At 38.3% G+C, this 17,890-nt stretch overlaps 2 protein-coding genes across 9 annotated transcripts in view; both read right to left on the minus strand.

Annotated features, from left to right (window-relative positions):
• Window positions 1–98: 98 nt before the first annotated feature.
• Window positions 99–10,832, minus strand: LOC115921311 (sushi, nidogen and EGF-like domain-containing protein 1). Its single transcript, XM_030978665.1, has 8 exons — window positions 10,748–10,832; window positions 7,661–7,779; window positions 5,215–5,307; window positions 4,448–4,687; window positions 3,420–3,569; window positions 1,783–1,951; window positions 1,181–1,444; window positions 99–403 (listed from the first exon to the last, which is right to left on the minus strand). Exons 1-8 carry the CDS (start codon window positions 10,785–10,787, stop codon window positions 99–101), a joined length of 1,380 nt encoding a protein of 459 aa, XP_030834525.1. The 5' UTR covers window positions 10,788–10,832.
• Window positions 10,833–13,476: 2,644 nt separating this feature from the next.
• LOC586294 (CUB and zona pellucida-like domain-containing protein 1) overlaps window positions 13,477–17,890 on the minus strand; it is a 36,433-nt gene continuing 32,019 nt past the window's right edge. For all 8 annotated transcript variants that reach the window (XM_030977974.1, XM_030977970.1, XM_030977975.1 and 5 more), the window contains one exon: window positions 13,477–14,884. In XM_030977974.1, the coding sequence (XP_030833834.1) occupies window positions 14,691–14,884 (194 nt within the window). In that variant the 3' untranslated portion in view covers window positions 13,477–14,690. The remainder of the gene's footprint in view (window positions 14,885–17,890) is intronic.

The raw sequence follows: 17,890 nt of genomic DNA on the forward strand, positions 1-17,890 counted from the left end.
TGGGTTTAGGTTCGAACGTGTGCTTGTAAAATCAGCAAAAGGGTTCCCTTCTTTGGTCAGCCAAATTGGAGGCCTGTGATAAATCCCAAAGTACGACCTTACCCCCGGTAATTCGTAATGACACCGAATGCATTCGCCTCCGTCACGTCCACCTGTGCCGTCGGAGTGAACGAATACGAGCCATCATCTGCCGTACCGTTTGTTATCATGTATACGGTTTCCCATCGAGGCCTAGGGTTGTCCTCGCGGTATGCTAGAACAGTTATTGAGAGGGCGCTGTCGGAGGGGCCAAAGCTTTCTTGATCTACGTCCCAACTGATGGCTAGGGAGTTTCCGGCCTTGTCCCACGAGGAAGTATCAGAGTCTCGCCTAGTAACAGTTGGAGTGATTCTCCCACTTTCAACTAGAAAAAACAAAGTGGAAACAATACGGTTACTTTGTAGGGGATTAATTTGGGATGGTGTCCGCATGGCAAAACCTGGATGATTTGAAGACTCAAACAAAATGTTAGTGGACGTCTCCATAAAAGGTGATCTACTAAATGACAGGTTCAATGGCATGATGAGACAATCTGTTTCTATCAGATGGCTTTCCAAATTACACCCTCCTGAGCCTACATTTTACTTTTTTTTAAATCTCGATCCTACTCCAAAGGCCCCAACTTCTGCTAAGATATCATTTAAGAATCCTTTACAAGGTCTTCCTTTCAATTTTTTTTTCCATTTAGAAAATCTACCGTGGGTTTAATCAGTGCTTTCAACTAATGGCTCTAATAACAAGAAAGAAAAGACATGGAACGTAGCTTTGTTAACCCGTTTACTATTGAATGCTCCCCTATACCTAATTCCCGTAGCCGTACTATAGGAATCACCCGGTATCCCTAAGCAGTTGGTTAAAGATTCATAGTAGTTGATTTTCATAGGGAATTCGGCACCATTTTGATGTGTACCCTATAAAAGGTGTTTTCAATCACCAAGAGTGGACTTTACGTTCCTGACCGACATGTCTTGTGCAATGTAACTGTGCCCTGAACCTACCGCCATAAGGAATTCTTATTATGATACAGTTCCCCCCTCCCTTGAGAAATTAAGGCCAACAACCTGGAGTATTTTCTCCATACACATGGACACTGACTATGTTGCTTTAATGCACAGCACTGAAAATTCCCTTTGGTGCTTACTGACGGAGTAGATTGTTGAGGGCGAGTTTGCGAGCTCATCGCCTGCCTCTAACACCGTGACGGTGACTTCACCAACGAGAAAGAAAGGCTCTGGGACACAGTAGGCTTCATTGGTGTTGTTGACTGTAGCGTTGACTTGCTGAATGATCTCTCCGCCATAAGAGAATACACAGGTCTGAACTTTCTCCACCGCCCAGCATGGTCCGTAGAGGTAGATTTTCTCGCCTCCCATCATTCCACACCGGGCTGGTGTGATGGACAACTCTGGAAGAAGTTGAGGAGTGATATGTTGTCATAGGTGAATGCCCAGGTATATACCGCCTCAACCGCCCAATATGACACGTTATTATCATTATCATTATTATTGTTAGTATTATTATTATCATTTTTATTACTAATATTATCATCATTATTATTATTTTTGTTTATTTGTATTACTATTATTATAAGTGGTAGTAGTAGTAGTAGTAGTAGTAGTAGTAGTAGTAATAGTAGTAGTAGTAGTAGTAGTAGTAGTAGTAGTAGTAGTAGTAGGAGTAGTAGTAGTAGTATAGTAGTATTGGTCGTACATGTATACTAGTAGTATCTATACAGTGGTTTACCTGCTCCAGGTGCAGCATTGCAGACCGGATCAATAACCGAAGAACCGTCAACCTTGTACGCATACACTCCTTCAACATCAACGTTGCTGTCTGCGCTCAATGACCGCAGTGTATCTTGTTCGTAGGCGAAGTTTTTTACAATCGTACCGTCACCCATTAGAAAACCAACCTATTGAAGAAACCGAAATCGCCCAGTTTGCATTATTTAATATCATATTCCACATACTAAGAATCTTGCTCTACGATTGGTCAAAAGTAAATCACGTGATGAAAGATAGTTCGCCCATCATTGCTGGGAGAAGCAAAAAGTTCGTTACACTGTGTAGATATTAGTACTATCTACACAGGGCAATGCACTTTCACTGAAGATAGAAGTCCTATCTACACAGGGCAACGCACTTTAATTGTATACGCTGCGTATTGCTCTCCTCTTTAAGCGCTTTTAGTGTTAGTACGCAAACTTTGGTCACGCGCAAACGATAATATGGTCACACCACCATGCTGCATGCACTGTGCGTATCGTACACCATTTGCTAGCTATTAATTGGTGACTTGTTGGTTTAAAATGACGAAAGAAATGAAATGTTTCCGATGTGGAATATAAAGCTAATAATCACCTTTTGGTTTCAGGCGATGGCAAACTATCGCTTCCTCGGCAATCTAAATGTATACGCTATCTTTCCTCAGCTTCGCTTCGGAAAGATAGCTACATCTAGATCGCCTCGGAAGTGATAGTTTGTCCCATCACCTTCACCAACGTTAATTATTTGCTTACTACTATTTTTGTTTTCTCAGAGAAGCCCCTTCAGGATTAACCTGGGCCCTGTTTCATATAACGTCTTCTTATCAATAACAAGTTACAATGACTGTTGTAAGCTACTGAAATCGTGACTTTTACTTGGTTGAGAGCAAATTTGTCATAGAAATCGAGCATTCGTTATTGAGGACAAGTTTTATGAAACAGGGTCTAGTTCTTACTGAGGGTTCTGCAGTCATTATTACCCCAGCACTTGCCAGGTACCCATGACGATCGCAACTACTTTTGAAAAAACGAACTCAAGTTCAGTTGGAATACTCTATTGTATGTCTCACAGAAATTATGTTAGGATTACATAGTATGTCATTGTAATATTCGCACCTGTCAAAATGTGTTGTACAGTGCCATTGAAATGGCCTTAGGTTAACTTTACCTTGGTGTAGAGTGGTAAATATTTATCGATATCTTGATTTTACGAAGCCGTTAGTGCCGGGCTAGGACTCGAACCCTCAACCCTAGGTTTGAAAGTCAAGTGAATGGACCACCATTAAAGATCATCAATTTCACTTCTTCGATATTTCTTTTTCATTTTTTTTTTACAAACACACGCATTACAGTGTCTTAAAGCAATTATTGAATGTATATATATATATATATATATATATATATTTATTGCATATGCTTATATTGAAACGGATATAAATCAAATCTAGTTATCTCCATCATGTCCATGCACTATTTGATTGCTTTTTCTTTTCCTCTACATATTAAAACCTAATGACAGACTTCGTCTCGGGGCCCAGCATAACTTCGACATAACCTGGGAACAATTGCTTTAACCATGCTCCAGTCAAAAGTGCCTCTAGTAGCGCCTACTTACGATTGCAATGCCAAGTTGTGTATCAGTGTAGAGACCAGTATTGGGATCTCCATCCATCCTTGTCCCAACGACCCAAGTGATAGATCCATAGTTAAGCAGGACGAAAGATTCCTGCCCGTCGTGAATAAGGACCGCCTGAAATGTATTTCGCTTTAGGGGTAGAACGAGATAGGGAGAAGAGAAAGTGTGGGTAGTATATTAAGTGATTAAATAAATGATTTATTCCAGGAAACACAACAAAAGTTTGATATAAAAACATTCATATTAGCAGTTAAAAGACATAATTGAGAGAATTATCATTTGCATACAAAGATAATATTTTCAAAAGCATTACATTCATTGCATTATTGGGCATGATAACGTTATTAATACATAATATTAATACATAAAAGTTCAATCATTGTACAGTTAATCATTAAATCTTTCAAAATGGTTTGAGAAGAGGGAGCAAAAAAATAGTAGATCCGATATTCGATATCTATCCTGAAATGTCTGAATCTGAAGAACTAGACGACACAGTATATGAAAGAGTTGAAAAAAAATTGATCCAATGACACTCTAATTTAATGTCTTACATGTACATGAAATAGCATTTTTAAGACTGGTACGCCAACACATAGATAAATGAACGAATTAATTAATTAATACATTAATAAATATATTACACACAATAATGACTAAAAAACGTAATAAAGATAGATAATTAAATAAAAATAATCAAATAAGAAATGAATGAATAAATAGTTAAAATAATCAAGGTTAATTGAAAAGGAAAACCAAAAGTGTGACCTCAAAAGTTGATTTTAGACTTGTACGCAAAAAAATGTAATTAATTAATTAATACATGAATAAATATTTACAAACAAATATATGAATTTAATTAATAACTAAAATAGGTTAATAGATAGATAATTTAAAAAACACGACTGAATAACAAATTGGGGAATAAATAAGTAGATTAAAAAATGCATTAAAAAATGAATACGTAAATAGATTTATTATTTTAAGAAAATGGAAATGAAACTTACTGGATCCGAGGCACCTGTTTGGTCGAAAAACGAGACTTGGTCCCACGTGACCACAATGACGACTTGAGCTCTAAAGTTGAAATTGCTCCGGAAGTAGGTGTGGACGTCTGCAGTCGCTTGGTCGAGTGTTGTAGTGCTGCTTGTTACGCGGTAATATACGTTACCTCCGTCACCTGTAATATCCACATCGGCCCAAAATGCAAAGATTGTATCCGGGTCCTCAAATTGCCCGTCGCCGTCCTTTTTTTAAGGAGAAATCGGTCAAAATTGAGGAAAGTCTTATTTATTTGGTTGTAAGAGAGTTTTTTTTTACCAAACAAACAACTTGAAATGTGAGTCGACTTCCCCGACCCCTCCCGCTTTTTGGCGGAGGTTGTTTGTAACTGTGATGTATATGTGTGTGTGTGTGAGAGAGGGGGGTGTATTTGCACCAGGTGAGGTATTAACGAAATTCAGAAGTTAAAAAGAATATATTTATTCCACCTTTTTAAGCCAAAAGTGCATTTTTAATTCACTATCTGACGAAATAAATTGAAACATGTAATCGTAACAAAATTGACTGTAAACTCTTTTACTTCAACTGTTTTGATTATTGTTATTATGATAATAGTTACATATAAATATATATACATAAAAACATAAACAAATAATTCAATTTCGAAATTCCTCAGTCGAGGTATTATATAAATAGTGATTTTAAAAGCTAAAAATTGATTTTCGTTTCAATGTTTTTAGTATACATGTATAATAGTTGAGGATCTACTTACAACGTCGTAGTAATACGGCAAATTTCTGAATCTGGCTCCATCCGCCTCTTCGGAAACTGCGTCATCGAAAGAAATAACTCCATTGTCACCTATCTAAATATGAACAAAAAGCAAAAAGAAATAGTGTCATTTGAATTTAAAGCTTTTATAGTGTCATGTGAATTTAATGCTTTTACCAACTTCCAAATCTGAAAGTCAAACTTTCATCCTCTCCTGTGGACTTTCTCAAGCCAATTAGCGATTATTTACACAGTTTCTTGCTGTCTGCTGCCTTGAGATCACTGGAGCAAAGATAGGTGACAATATTGAATAGCCAGAGTTCCCATACAGTGAAGGATTATTCCTTTTTATCCTGATGGATTATTTCACCTCTCATGACTAGAAGTGTGTTTCAAAGTCAATAATATGGGCATCATCTTATCCGCTGTGATGCCCATACATGTTATAATTACTCCCAACCAATGACACTTTTCTGTATCAAAAAAAGTATCGTGAAAGTGTTTAGTAAAACTTCATTCTACACTGTTGATCATAAAGTTGGAATATTTTTTTTTTACCCCAATGTATGGAATTATTTTGACAATGACTTATTCCTAATAGATCTAGATAATAGTATACATTCTGAGATTTTATTGAATAATAATTTGCCAGTGTTTGTTTTGCGTGACTGCTAAAGCATGCTTATCAACTAGGGGACCTACGCCCTTAATTCATAAATGCGGTAATGAGGTTTAATGCCCCACAAAAGGGCCCTAATATAGCACATCGACACGGTTTTGATCCTGGGGCCTCACAGTTACGAGGCCATTGCTTTGCCACTGAACCACGACTGTACGCAGCGGGGGCTAGGATAGGGGGCAAGTTCCCACAAATAAAAATCAAAAACAAAAAAAAAATGCAATAAATTATCAATAATTTCTTGTATTTTAGTACGGTCCCCAACATTAACAAATCCTCTGTACGGCCATGCATTATGGCTCAAGGCATCGGCACACAGAAGATTTTTTTCTGTTGGGGACTAGGGGGGGGGGGGGATTCAATGAATTATTGATAAGTTATTGAATTTTTTTTTTTTTTTTTTAAATTATGAATGTGATTTAGTATGTCCATGGTTTGATGCAAGCTATATAGTACACAGACTTTGGTTATTTATTGCTTCGCCTCACTATTTATAAAGTCCAAAAATAGGACATATTAAATAGACAGACTCGAACGCACAACTCCAAGATTGTATTACGCTATCCTTACCGATTGAGCCAACGATGAGTTGATGAAAGCTGTATTTGCATAATTATTATAACCCTATCTAAAACCCTCATGGTTACCGTGTGCGCATGCGCAGGTTTAAAATACAGAATAGGCTCTTCGCGAGCGGTTTCATTGGAAATCTTTCGCAAAAATGGCTAAACTGTTCTGTAATTAAAATTAAAGTTTTAAAATTACTTAATCTTAAAGGACAAGTCCACTCGAAACTTACTTTCAATAAAAGCAGCAGGAAGAGCGAGCAGGAAAAAAAAACTTTTAAAATTACTTAATCTTAAAGGACAAGTCCACTCGAAACTTACTTTCAATAAAAGCAGAAAAATCGGACAAACCAATCAAAATAAGTTTGAGGAAAATCGGATAACTAATAATAAAGTTATGCATTTTGGAAGAAGTATGTAAAACTATGGAACAATGAGAATCACAACACATATTGACAAGATGGTCAAACAGTTTTTGAGCGTCATGTACACCTGGCTGGAATGCTCCCCAGGGAGTGGAGATTGTGGACAAGCGGGCAAGCACTGAATCCAATGACCGGGGTAATAGTATATTTGTAAAGCACTTAGAGACATTTTGTATTAAGCGCTATATAAAAATTAAAATATTATTATTATTAATACATGGTTTAATCCCATTACTTTCCCTTTTTATTCCTCAAAACTTGATTTTCCAATGCCTTTGTCCAGGTTATATGATTTGTATCATATTGCGTGGATGATATTTCACAAAATCTTCAAGAACTTTGAAGACTATTTTCTGAATATTGTATATTCATAAGTATTGATTTTTATACAAACAGTTTATCAAAATTCACATTTTTCATGATTTAACTGGAGAAAAAATAACTCTGTGTTAGTGCATCCACACAAAAACATAAATCTAACTTGGATGCTGGTGTGAGAAAAATAAGATTCTTAAGGAGAAAATAGGAAATTTATATCATCAATATAAAGAAAATAATCAGTGGATAGTGAGGACATGACGTCACAGACTCATGAGTGAGTTGCCAATTTGTCTAGTGATTTTCAAAGTTTTTAATGTCATTCAAAATTCATAACTTTCTTATGAGTTATCCGATTTTGCTCAGGCTTTTTTTTTATTGGTTAGTCTGATTTTTCTGCTTCTATTGAAAGTAAGTTATTTTTGGAGTAAACTTGGGCTTTAAAGTAGGTATACTTACATATAATGTGCTGTGGTATTTTCCACCAAAAGGAAAGAGTCTATCCAACGCCACGAGTTGTGCAATGTCATTCTGTTTGCTGAGTGCAGTATCACCACTGCCGGTGCCGGAAGGGTATACTAGCGAGGAAAGAAAGATAGTATACAAATAATACACAGCAGTGAGGGCATTAGTAAGAATTGCCCGCACAGGGTACCTTTGGAACAGTCTAACACGCCCAAGGCGGTAGTCGATGGTGTTTGGACTGTTTTGAAGGTATCGAGTGTGGGTCATTTTACTAATGCCCGAACACAATTTTATGTATTATTTGTTTTATAAGATTATGTTTTATTTGTTATATGAAATGATGTTTTATAACATGATTTTACAAATGACCGGTCATTAGAATTGGATAATGACCGGTCATTATCCAAATTACGCGTTAGGAAAAATAAATGCCTGGTCACGTGTACGCTTTTAACCGATCATCTAGTAAGGATCCACGTCATCATCTTATAAAAATGCCTAATGAATATTTCGTATTCTATGAAAAAAGAAAATGCAAAAGGCGTCCTACACGAGTTCACACTCCAGAGCATTTCTAACCCATTAACAACTGACTTACCTTATTCGCATATGTGTAATACAATATATACAGGGCCTAGTCTACACGTACAGACTCATAGTTGACACAAGGCCTAACTGAGCCTTGAGCAGAGCCTAGTTTTGTCAGTCTCTGGCTGTGTCAGGAGCGCTTAGAAACATTGATAGTAAGTGCTATATATAAATGTTACTATTATCATTATTAGTTGTCCAATAGTTTTGGGCACATTAACATCCTCATAATCGGGTAATTTACTCCACTAACTATCATGTTAATAATAGTGTAGTAGAATAAATAAGAAAGGAAGTTGTGAGAGTATTCACGATATGCATCCAGCATATACAGGGCGTATCATAATAAAGGATATTGAAGTTTAATGACGATTTATATGAAAACTACTGATTTCATAATCAAGCATTTTATGTCTGTTGTAAAGGACAGAATGTCCTCTTGTTAATGACACCCCGATCATACTACTACTGTCACAGTTGACTGAATAACAAAGCATTGCTGTCCACTATGTGAAAGGTGCACTGTGCCAAGTTTGATAACATTTCCTTCTTAGACACATAATCCACTCATTGTTCAGCATTTCAATATGTCTGGGCTGACACAAGCACTAATCTTTAGAATTTATCTGTGAATGCTAACTTGTCACAGTGCAATAATTAGAATATTAGGACACTACTAACGTTTAAATTTCACAGATAGAACATACATGACATATTCATAATTCATGCAAAGTTCTACGGAATTTGAGGTTGGCTGCAAAAGGGACACAGTACCTTTAAAGGCCCGGTCACACAGAATTTGGGCCAGTGCGTTGTCGTTCGCTAGGCGTGCGTCATCATTCGTTACTCCTTCGTCGAGCGCGCTGGACCAACGCTGGACCAGCGCTATGCTGTCACTCGCTGTGTGCGTCGGGCTTTTTTGAGCATGCTCAAAAGTGTGCGCGGAGCTCGACGCATGAATGTACACGCCAAAGGCACGCCAGACATGCGTGGAGCGCGCTAGACCAGCGCCAGACATACGCGGAGCACACGCCCTGTATACGCACAGCGCGCTAGCTACACGCTGTGCAATTTTTGTCAGCTCGCTAGCTTTTCCAAAATCATGACAAAAGTTAGGCACACGGCCTTTTCCGATTTCCAATGCGCGGGCCGTGCGTCGTAGAACGCGGTGCATGCGTGGACCATTCGTCCAGCGCGCTAGCAACACGCTGTGCATTCGTGGAAGTTGTTATCATGTGCGCTCTGTGTACGGTCTGTATGCGCACTGTATGCGCCCTGTATGCGCTCAGCGCGTTAGCAACACGCTATGCATTTGGTGTCAGCTCGCTGTAGCTTCGACAAAAGTTGGGCGCACGACAACGCACTGGCCAAAATTGCAAATTTCCCATGCGCTGGCCGTGCGTTCCCCATGCGTCCTCTCTGTGTGACCGGGCCTTAAGGCTTTTGAATTTCCTTGGGTTGAGTTGGTGAAAATCTTAACGATCGTAATCATCACAATCACGTTCACGCATATATTCGTGACAGTAAATAGTGCGAGCCTTTATCTGGGCATGGTATAGGGACCATGTGTGTTTTATACTCATCTTTAAGAACCTCATGGCTTTGTCATTCACTTCGAGATCGAAAGGATGAAAGTAATTACCATCATGCATTCAATAATCATTGAGTTAATTGACCCCTATAGTAAACGCCGTGCATGTGACAAAACTGTAACGTCCACCATTTGATATTAGGGACCTTTCGATTTGCACGACGACAAAGTGGATTGCTACGGTCGACGTCCTTTTAATGCACTACCTTGAATGGACGTCACACGTATCAGTCCACGCAAATCTAAAAGTCCCTAATGTCAGTCTTCCTCTCCCTTTTAACACAACTCATTTTTTGGTTCGGTTTGAATGGTTGACGATTTTCATATTTTCAAAAATTGAATGATTTCATGATTTCCTCTATCTTTATGCTTCCTCCACGGTCAATAATTCCATGGATCATCGTGAGCACTAATGCTTTAGGTGAAGATGTATTAGTTTTACATAAAGGGTCATACTCCTGAAAACCATGCCACTTATTGTTTCCCCCAAGTTCACAAGCTACAATTGATTTGTATTTGCCGAATGTATATTTTGTTTGCTGTAGGTTACGTTCATCTGACAATTTTTCTTCCAAATTAAAATCAAGTACATTTATCTTTTTAGCCGTACTTATTCTTTATTCTGACATCCTGGGATGCTGAGTATTTTTCTACAGCACTTTGCGGAAATTCTTATGAGGGAATAATGCATGGTCACCATGTCATTTTAAATTTTGCTGTAAATGAACTGGTTTATTTTTCGAAATTTATAATAGCGTTCTACTGTTTCTACAGATCGATTCGTTTGACTTACAAGTAGGCCTGCAGATGATTTCTATTTGTGAAAATGAATGATGAACTTGCGACTCGATCAATATAAACATTAAAATGGAGACATGTGTTATTCATCATTTTTTACTCACATTCAGCTTGAGACTCGGCAGCCCAGGTTAAACATAACATTAAAACAAGACGAGTACAAAATGAGTTCTTTCTCCTCTCGCCAATCATGATGACATGTTTGTTGGCGCCTGCGAAAAATATGTTTTCTCGTTGGTAATATGCAGACGACGTGATTTGATCGGTTCTGATTCGATCATAAAGAATGTGCTGAAAGGGAGAAAGGAAAACAAGTGTTGGGCAAATACAGGCCTACGTGAAGGTAAGAGGGTAAGTAAGCGGACTTTGGTAAATCAGCAAACAATTATCAATTGTTATTATGATCAGTTTGATTTGGAAGTAGTGAGTGTATTATGGGCGGATCACGATGCAAACAATTATACAAAATCTCCTTTGTTTCTGTAGGTGAGAACGCCCGTATAGTAATTAATAACATGAAAGAATGTTATGGAATTCATTACATACGGAAATGGGATTTTTGCGTGTAGGTCACTGAATTAAACTACTTTCTGCCACGCGTCCCCATTTCTACTTTGTACATGTCATATAGGTATACTAGTTACAACGTGAAGTTTTATTTTGTTATCGAAATATTATTAAACGGCTCTGGCATTTGATTTCGAGTATTACTGTCATGATTGGCTGTATGGCTAATTTTCCCTTTTTACACGCATGGAAACAGTGCATAACTTCATATATGAACAATAAAACAAAATGACAATGTATTTATTTTTATACAATCATTGAATAGTGTATAGCGACATTTTTTGTTGAATCATAGCAAAGATGATAGAAATGTCATTAAGCAATGAGTTAAATATATAATTACACTCGCCATCATATTTGCATAACATACCCTTATCATTAGCGGATGCGCGGGGGGGGGGGAGGGTTGAAAGCGGGATTTTTGATGTGTCGTCTCTTCGAATCTTCATTTGTTTGTTTCTCTTTTTCTCTCGCTTGCTAGAGATTTCTTTCTAGCGCTTGAACCCTTTTTTCTAAAAAAAGATTTCTGCAGCTGCCATTTAAAAAAAAAAAAAAAACCTTCCTTCTGATTTAAGGCTAGAGAAATTCAAGTTGCCCGTATTTGTGTAGCGCCACCTAACAAATCAAAGTCCAAATTCCATCAACTGGCGGCCTTATTTTATGAACCTGTGTCTTTAACTTTGGGTAACACTATGATTCGCTAATAGTCACCTTCACTTGTAAATATAACTATATTAATATAAGTATATTTAACATTGAAAGTTCAACGGTTAAATAACATTTTTAGTCAGATAATGATGATGGCGGTTGTCAGGGGCGTACGCAGGGGGGGGGGTTGGGGTTGGGGGTTCAAACCCCACCCCCCCCCCCCCTTTTTTTTTTATTAAAAAAAAAAAAAAAAAAAATTATACCCACGGCTAACCTAAATAAGGCGACCTTACCACCTTACCCCCCCCCCCCAGAAGAAAAATGTCAAATTTTGACATTTTGAGACCAAAAAAAAAAAAAAAAAGTGTCCGCTTACCCCCCCCCCCCCCCCCCCCCCCCCCCCCCCCCCCCCCCCCCCCCCCCCCCCACTGAGCGACTTTTCGGCCGGCGCGATTTTCAAATTTTCGGGAGCAAAATATTTTAAAACCCCCCCTTGAAAAAATCCTGCGTACGCCCCTGGCGGTTGTTGACTTTGCTTTAAAATATCATACTAAATAATTATCACATTAAATTGCATTGCACCTGTCTTCATCTAATATCTTTGTTTATACATTGTCAATATCAATTCATGATGTGTTGTCTGACTAACGAGCAGCTGAATGACAGGGGCGATGCACACTGGTAGTTTTGCTTTTGAATCAATCACCAATATTTTTCAGGACCTCCATTGCAAAAAAGTAAAAAAAACTATAATAAGACATTATTTAAGCCTGTCTGCACTAGTTTGACCATTAGGAATTAGACTCCCCTGCATTGTCACTGACATGTGATTATCTCACTAATATCAGCTCTCAATCAACATTATTAAAACATGAAACGTCATGTGTAGCCCTGGCCCTGGTCCATACTTTAGTAACGAAAATAAAGCCAGGAGTAACTGGCAGGCGCGGATCCAGGATTTCTCAGGGGAGGGGGCCCATTTTTTAATTTTTGTTTGCTCCCGAAAATTTGAAAATCGCGCCAGCCGAAAACGAAAAGTCGCTCAGTGGGGGGGGGGGGGGGGGGGGGGGGGGTAGTGAGCACATTTTTTTTGGCCCTCGAAAATTTGAAATGTGCACCCCCCCCCCCCCATCCCCCCCAAAAAGCTAAAAATCACGGGTTTTTACACGTTTTTTTCCCAGGGAGGGGGGGGGGTGAGATGCCCCCCCCCCCCTGGATCCGCCACTGGTAACTGGAAAATGTGTTGCTGTTGTTATTGTTGAATAGAGAACAAATATTGGAACAAATATGAAATTTGTTCGAAAAACTACCTGGTACAGTTGCTCGTTGGTTGTAACCGCTTACAAATGTACATATTCATGAATCTATCATTTTTATTGGGTTTTCCTGATACATGCTGCATCTATTCTTTTTTCTCATTTCCTCTGATTTCATGGCAACCAACGGATTTTCTGTTGTATGATTAGCAGGTAACTTCTTTCTCGGTGGATAATGCATTAGCAAAGCGTATACAACTCAGTTACTAAAATCGGATAGAAAATAAATCTACCCAGGCTCCTGTAAGCACACACACAAAAAAGGAAAACTGCAAAGAAAACAAAATCAAGACACAATAGCATAAGCGGGAAAAGTTAAATTTTAATCATATTTCAACAATCTACTGTTATTGTCGATTGTAAAGAATAGATGAAAAACTATTGAATCTCATCATCCTTAGAAGCCCAAAAAATTCAAAGTCATATGAGTAGCCAAGCTGTCTGTTGTATTATATATTTCTACGTCATATATGAATTTTAATTATAATATACATCGCATAACACATGTATCTTACCAGTTACAAGGTAACCGACATATATGCTAACGGTATAGCCACAATAAGGGTGCAACTATCCTACCTACATTGTACGCATCTCTCCTGGAAACACAAAGTCATTTAATCAAATGTCCTGTGGCCTGAAATGTTGGGTCATATGGGTTCTTCATCAGGCAGCAACTTTTATTTGAATTTCATTTGTGTTGGCTGTGTGAGAATGGCACTAGAGGGCCAAATTACCACTTTTGGCTGTTACCCATTTGCACTTTGAAGATGTTTTTCTTCTTCATAAGGTGTTACCATGAAATTACACAAGATATGCCATATCTTTTCATACTGAATAACACTTAGTTTTAAGTTGCTAAAGAACCTCAGGTACAATTGTGATCGATGTATGCGAACCTGATATACAATCATTAACCACATGTCACGTATACAAAGGTTGTCGTTCATTGCATTGCTTATATTCAAAATTGAATTTTGACTTTGTTAATTCCTTCATTTGAATGAATGGAAACTATTTTGTTTCCTGTCTCAATAAGATTTATCGTGCCGATATTTTGCATTACGCAAGCAAATATCAAATAAAAGAAAATTAGATTTTGCTCTGGATTATTCCTTCTTGCGATAAAGAGAAGGAAAAGAAAGAACGAAAACAAAGAAAGAAAAGAAGAGTCATGCTCTGGTTTGAGACTCGAGTCAAATAACGATAATGCACTCAAATAAAAGATCAGACCTGAATACCTGATATAGTTAAACAATCTGTATTCGTATCCGTTACCCCAGTCAATAGGTTTTGCTCGGGTTCGTGGTCCACTTTCGTTAGTTGGTTCATCAGAGAAATAACCCATTGACTACGTTACCCAGGGACTCCTGCATTAAACCTGAATGAACGGGTTCAAAAAGTACAATCTTGTTGATCTTTGGCCATTTTCATATAATTATGATAAATAAAACTAATAGCAATACGATGGAGGTTTATAATATTTTCGATATCTTGGACTGTTGTACAATTCCATTTAGATTTCTTCTTGCTCATCTAGGAGACGGGCAGAGCCTTCCTTGTACCCTGCCGGTGCGGCAGAGATCTTGCTGAATTTCCGTAGGACCACAGCCATCATGGCGGCCATTGCCATGAAACCGGTTGCCATAGCAGCCATGGCAACAATCCACGGGTTGAAAGCATTGGTAACCTCTTGTTGCGTTGAAGCGCCTGTAGGAAATGAACAGCAACGTGGGATGAAATAAAAAGAAGAAGAAGAGGATGAAAAAAGAAATACAGAGGAGTAGGAGGAGAAGTAAGATGAGGGGTGAAGGAGGAGGAAAACATTATCGGTCTAGGGAATGAATACATAACGCCGTTGCTAGAAAATGTAAGCACTTTGTTATTTTTAACGATAAGTGATTATCACAATCTAGTAGGAGAAATACTGTTTAGTGATATATATTATTCCGACTACATTATCCCAACTCAAAGGGGGTGTAGCATGATGAGACAATAGGGACTTTTAGATTTGCGTGGACTGATACGTGTGACGTCCATTCAAGGCAGTGCATTAAAAGGACGTCGACCGTAGCAATCCCCATTGTCTTCGTGCGAATTTGTGTCTTTCTCGTGGCCTGACTCGGGGCCAATCGGGTATAATACGACTACGGACGACGCGACCGCAGTATTCACGTGCGTGCAACATACGCGAAACCGAGGCGTCATGAGAACTTCGTTCTGTTTCGCGAACGCTACCGTGAATCAAGTCCATTCGTTTACGTGCAGTTGTCCTAAAGAAGTTGTAGATGGCATTACCCAGTATTTGCCATGCTACACCCCCTAGTTTCCCCTAAAGTGCAGGTAATGTTCTCTGAGTGAGCCTTGTCCCGAATATTGGTGGGGCACACTGATGCAACTCAATAAACAAGATCACGTCACGTGAGCCATCAGACAAGCAATTTCCACGAACAATAAATATGTCGTACCGATGGTCATGGTATTAATTATTAAATGAACTACTATTTAGATTATTGTTTGTAAACAATCTTTCTTATTACTCTACATTTCATAATCTTGAGTACTATTCTGTTTCATTCTTTTCATTTTACAGCCCACGTCTAGGGTTGTAATGCCGAAAGTTTCAATAAACAACTGTGATTATACTTTATTATCTTGTAGTCTTTCAGATCTCTTTTGTCCACAACAACACAAAAGACGTCCCGTCAAGTTCAACTGTTGTAGTTTACTTTTGTCGACTTCACCCAATTAAGGCCGGGGGGGGGGGCATTTTTATTATAGGCATTTTGCCCCCTCCATGATTTTTCTAATTGTTCGGGAACGCATATGGTGGCGCCCCGCCGATCGCTGACTTTTTTCTTTTGAGTCTTGCGCATCTTTTAAAATATTTTTTCTTGAAATAGAACTACGATTACAAGGTCACGTGACCTTTTGTCTTTGCATGTCAGCCCGAAAATCCCTCATTTTCGTGATTTGTGTACAAAACATATGGAAATGTCAGTTTTCTAAAAATAGATCAAACATTGGTTATTGGGTCTCGTTTAAAGTTTAGGTGATTGTTTTGGGAGTCAAAATAGTTGAATTGTATTTAGAAATGAAATAAAACAACAAAAACAATAAAATACATAAGTTAAAAAAACAGTGAAATACATAAGAAATTATCAAAACAAGAGATAACATAAGAAATAAGCTGGCTCTTCCAAATTTTTGTCGTTTTATTATTCAAATGGTCTAATGAATATATGTAATGAAAAAGAATGCTTAAATATGAATAATATAGGATTTATGGGTAAAAATGTGATTTTATGACCTTATTTGCATAAATTACCATAAATATGTAAATGAGTACATTTTTTCAAGAAATTAAAATTATCATAGTGGTCATGCGTGCAAATTTTTGGGAAAATCGGCCGTTTCACGGCCGAGATCTTAAGGGGGAGGGGGCCATAATGGCCCCTCCCCCCCGGCCGTACTAAGACCTCAAATAGCCCGGCCTTTTTAGGGTTAATGTACACACACATACACACATACACACATATGTTTATATACAGAGGCGACACTCCGGGGGGGGGGGGGGGGAATTGCGGCGGAAGGTAAAGCACAGTGCCCCCATTTTTTCAAGTACCCCAAAAGTGCCCTTTTAACTTTGTAAGAAGTGTCCCTTTTTACATTAGAAAAGTACTCCTTTTGCTTTTTTGTATACTCACCTCTGATAACTGCTCTTTTATTTTGACACGTGCCCCTTTTCCTTCGGCAAGTTCCCATTTTCCTTTGCATTAAGTGCCTTTTCCTTTTTAATAATTACCCTTTTTAACTCAGATAAGCGCACCTTATATTTTCACTTGTGCCCTTTTCCCTTTCTAATAAGAGCCTATTTCCTAATGATAAGTGCCCCTATTAAAAAAGAACCCTTTTCCCTTGTCATAAACTCCCCTTTTCAGAAGTTACATCTCTTTACTTCAGATAAGTGCCCCCTCGATCTCCGATAATTGCCCCTTTTCAGATTTGAGAGACACTAGTTTTACTTTGGCAAGTGCCCCCTCCCCTACTGATACGTGTTCTCTTTATCTCTGATGAATGTCCCTTTTCACCTTTAATAACTGCCCTTTATATTTTGACACGTGACCGTTGTACTTTTAAATAAATGCTCTTTTCTCTTCTTATAAGTGCTCCTTCCCCTTCTCATGAAAGCCCCTTTCACCTCCGTTAAATGGCCCTATTAAAATTTGATGAGCGCCCCTTTTCTTTCAACTAATCCACATTCGTTTATGAATCGTTAATGAATAATAAATGCCCCTTTTTTATGCTGTGTGTGTGTATTGGGTTTTTACAGACGTGTATCAATCACATATGATTATTTGCGATTGGGGATCGACCTTTAAACGTCACCTTCCGAAAGACGTGAATCAGTTTCGAACCTGCGTCCTCGGCTGAATCAGTTTGTAACTTCCACTATTAGCTGGATTACAGGCGCACGCCACAACGCCCATAAGTACTACTTTTCATATCTTTTCAGGTGCGGTATGTACCCCTTTTCACCTCTGATAATTTCCCTCTTAGCAATGATACATGCCCCTTTTTCTTTCTAATAAGGAACCTATCCCCTTTTCATAAATGCCCCTTTTCACCTCTTGTAAACGCCCCTATTAAAACTGGTGAGGTGCTCTTTTTCCGTCGACAAATGCCAATTTTTCCTTCCGATAAGTGCCTTTTTTC

The sequence above is a fragment of the Strongylocentrotus purpuratus genome, unplaced genomic scaffold (genome assembly GCF_000002235.5).
Source record: "Strongylocentrotus purpuratus isolate Spur 01 unplaced genomic scaffold, Spur_5.0 spur5_scaffold_1, whole genome shotgun sequence".
NCBI classification, from domain to species: domain Eukaryota; kingdom Metazoa; phylum Echinodermata; class Echinoidea; order Camarodonta; family Strongylocentrotidae; genus Strongylocentrotus; species Strongylocentrotus purpuratus.

Bases quoted from the DNA above. Each gene is read 5' to 3' on its own strand.
- LOC115921311 (XM_030978665.1), bottom strand. From the start codon at position 10,787: ATGTTATGTTTAACCTGGGCTGCCGAGTCTCAAGCTGAAT. The intron at 7,780-10,747 runs GTGAGTAAAAAA...TTTCCTCGCTAG, and splicing joins TGCCGAGTCTCAAGCTGAAT to TATACCCTTCCGGCACCGGC. The intron at 404-1,180 runs GTAAGCACCAAA...TGTTTTTTCTAG, and splicing joins CTCAACAATCTACTCCGTCA to TTGAAAGTGGGAGAATCACT.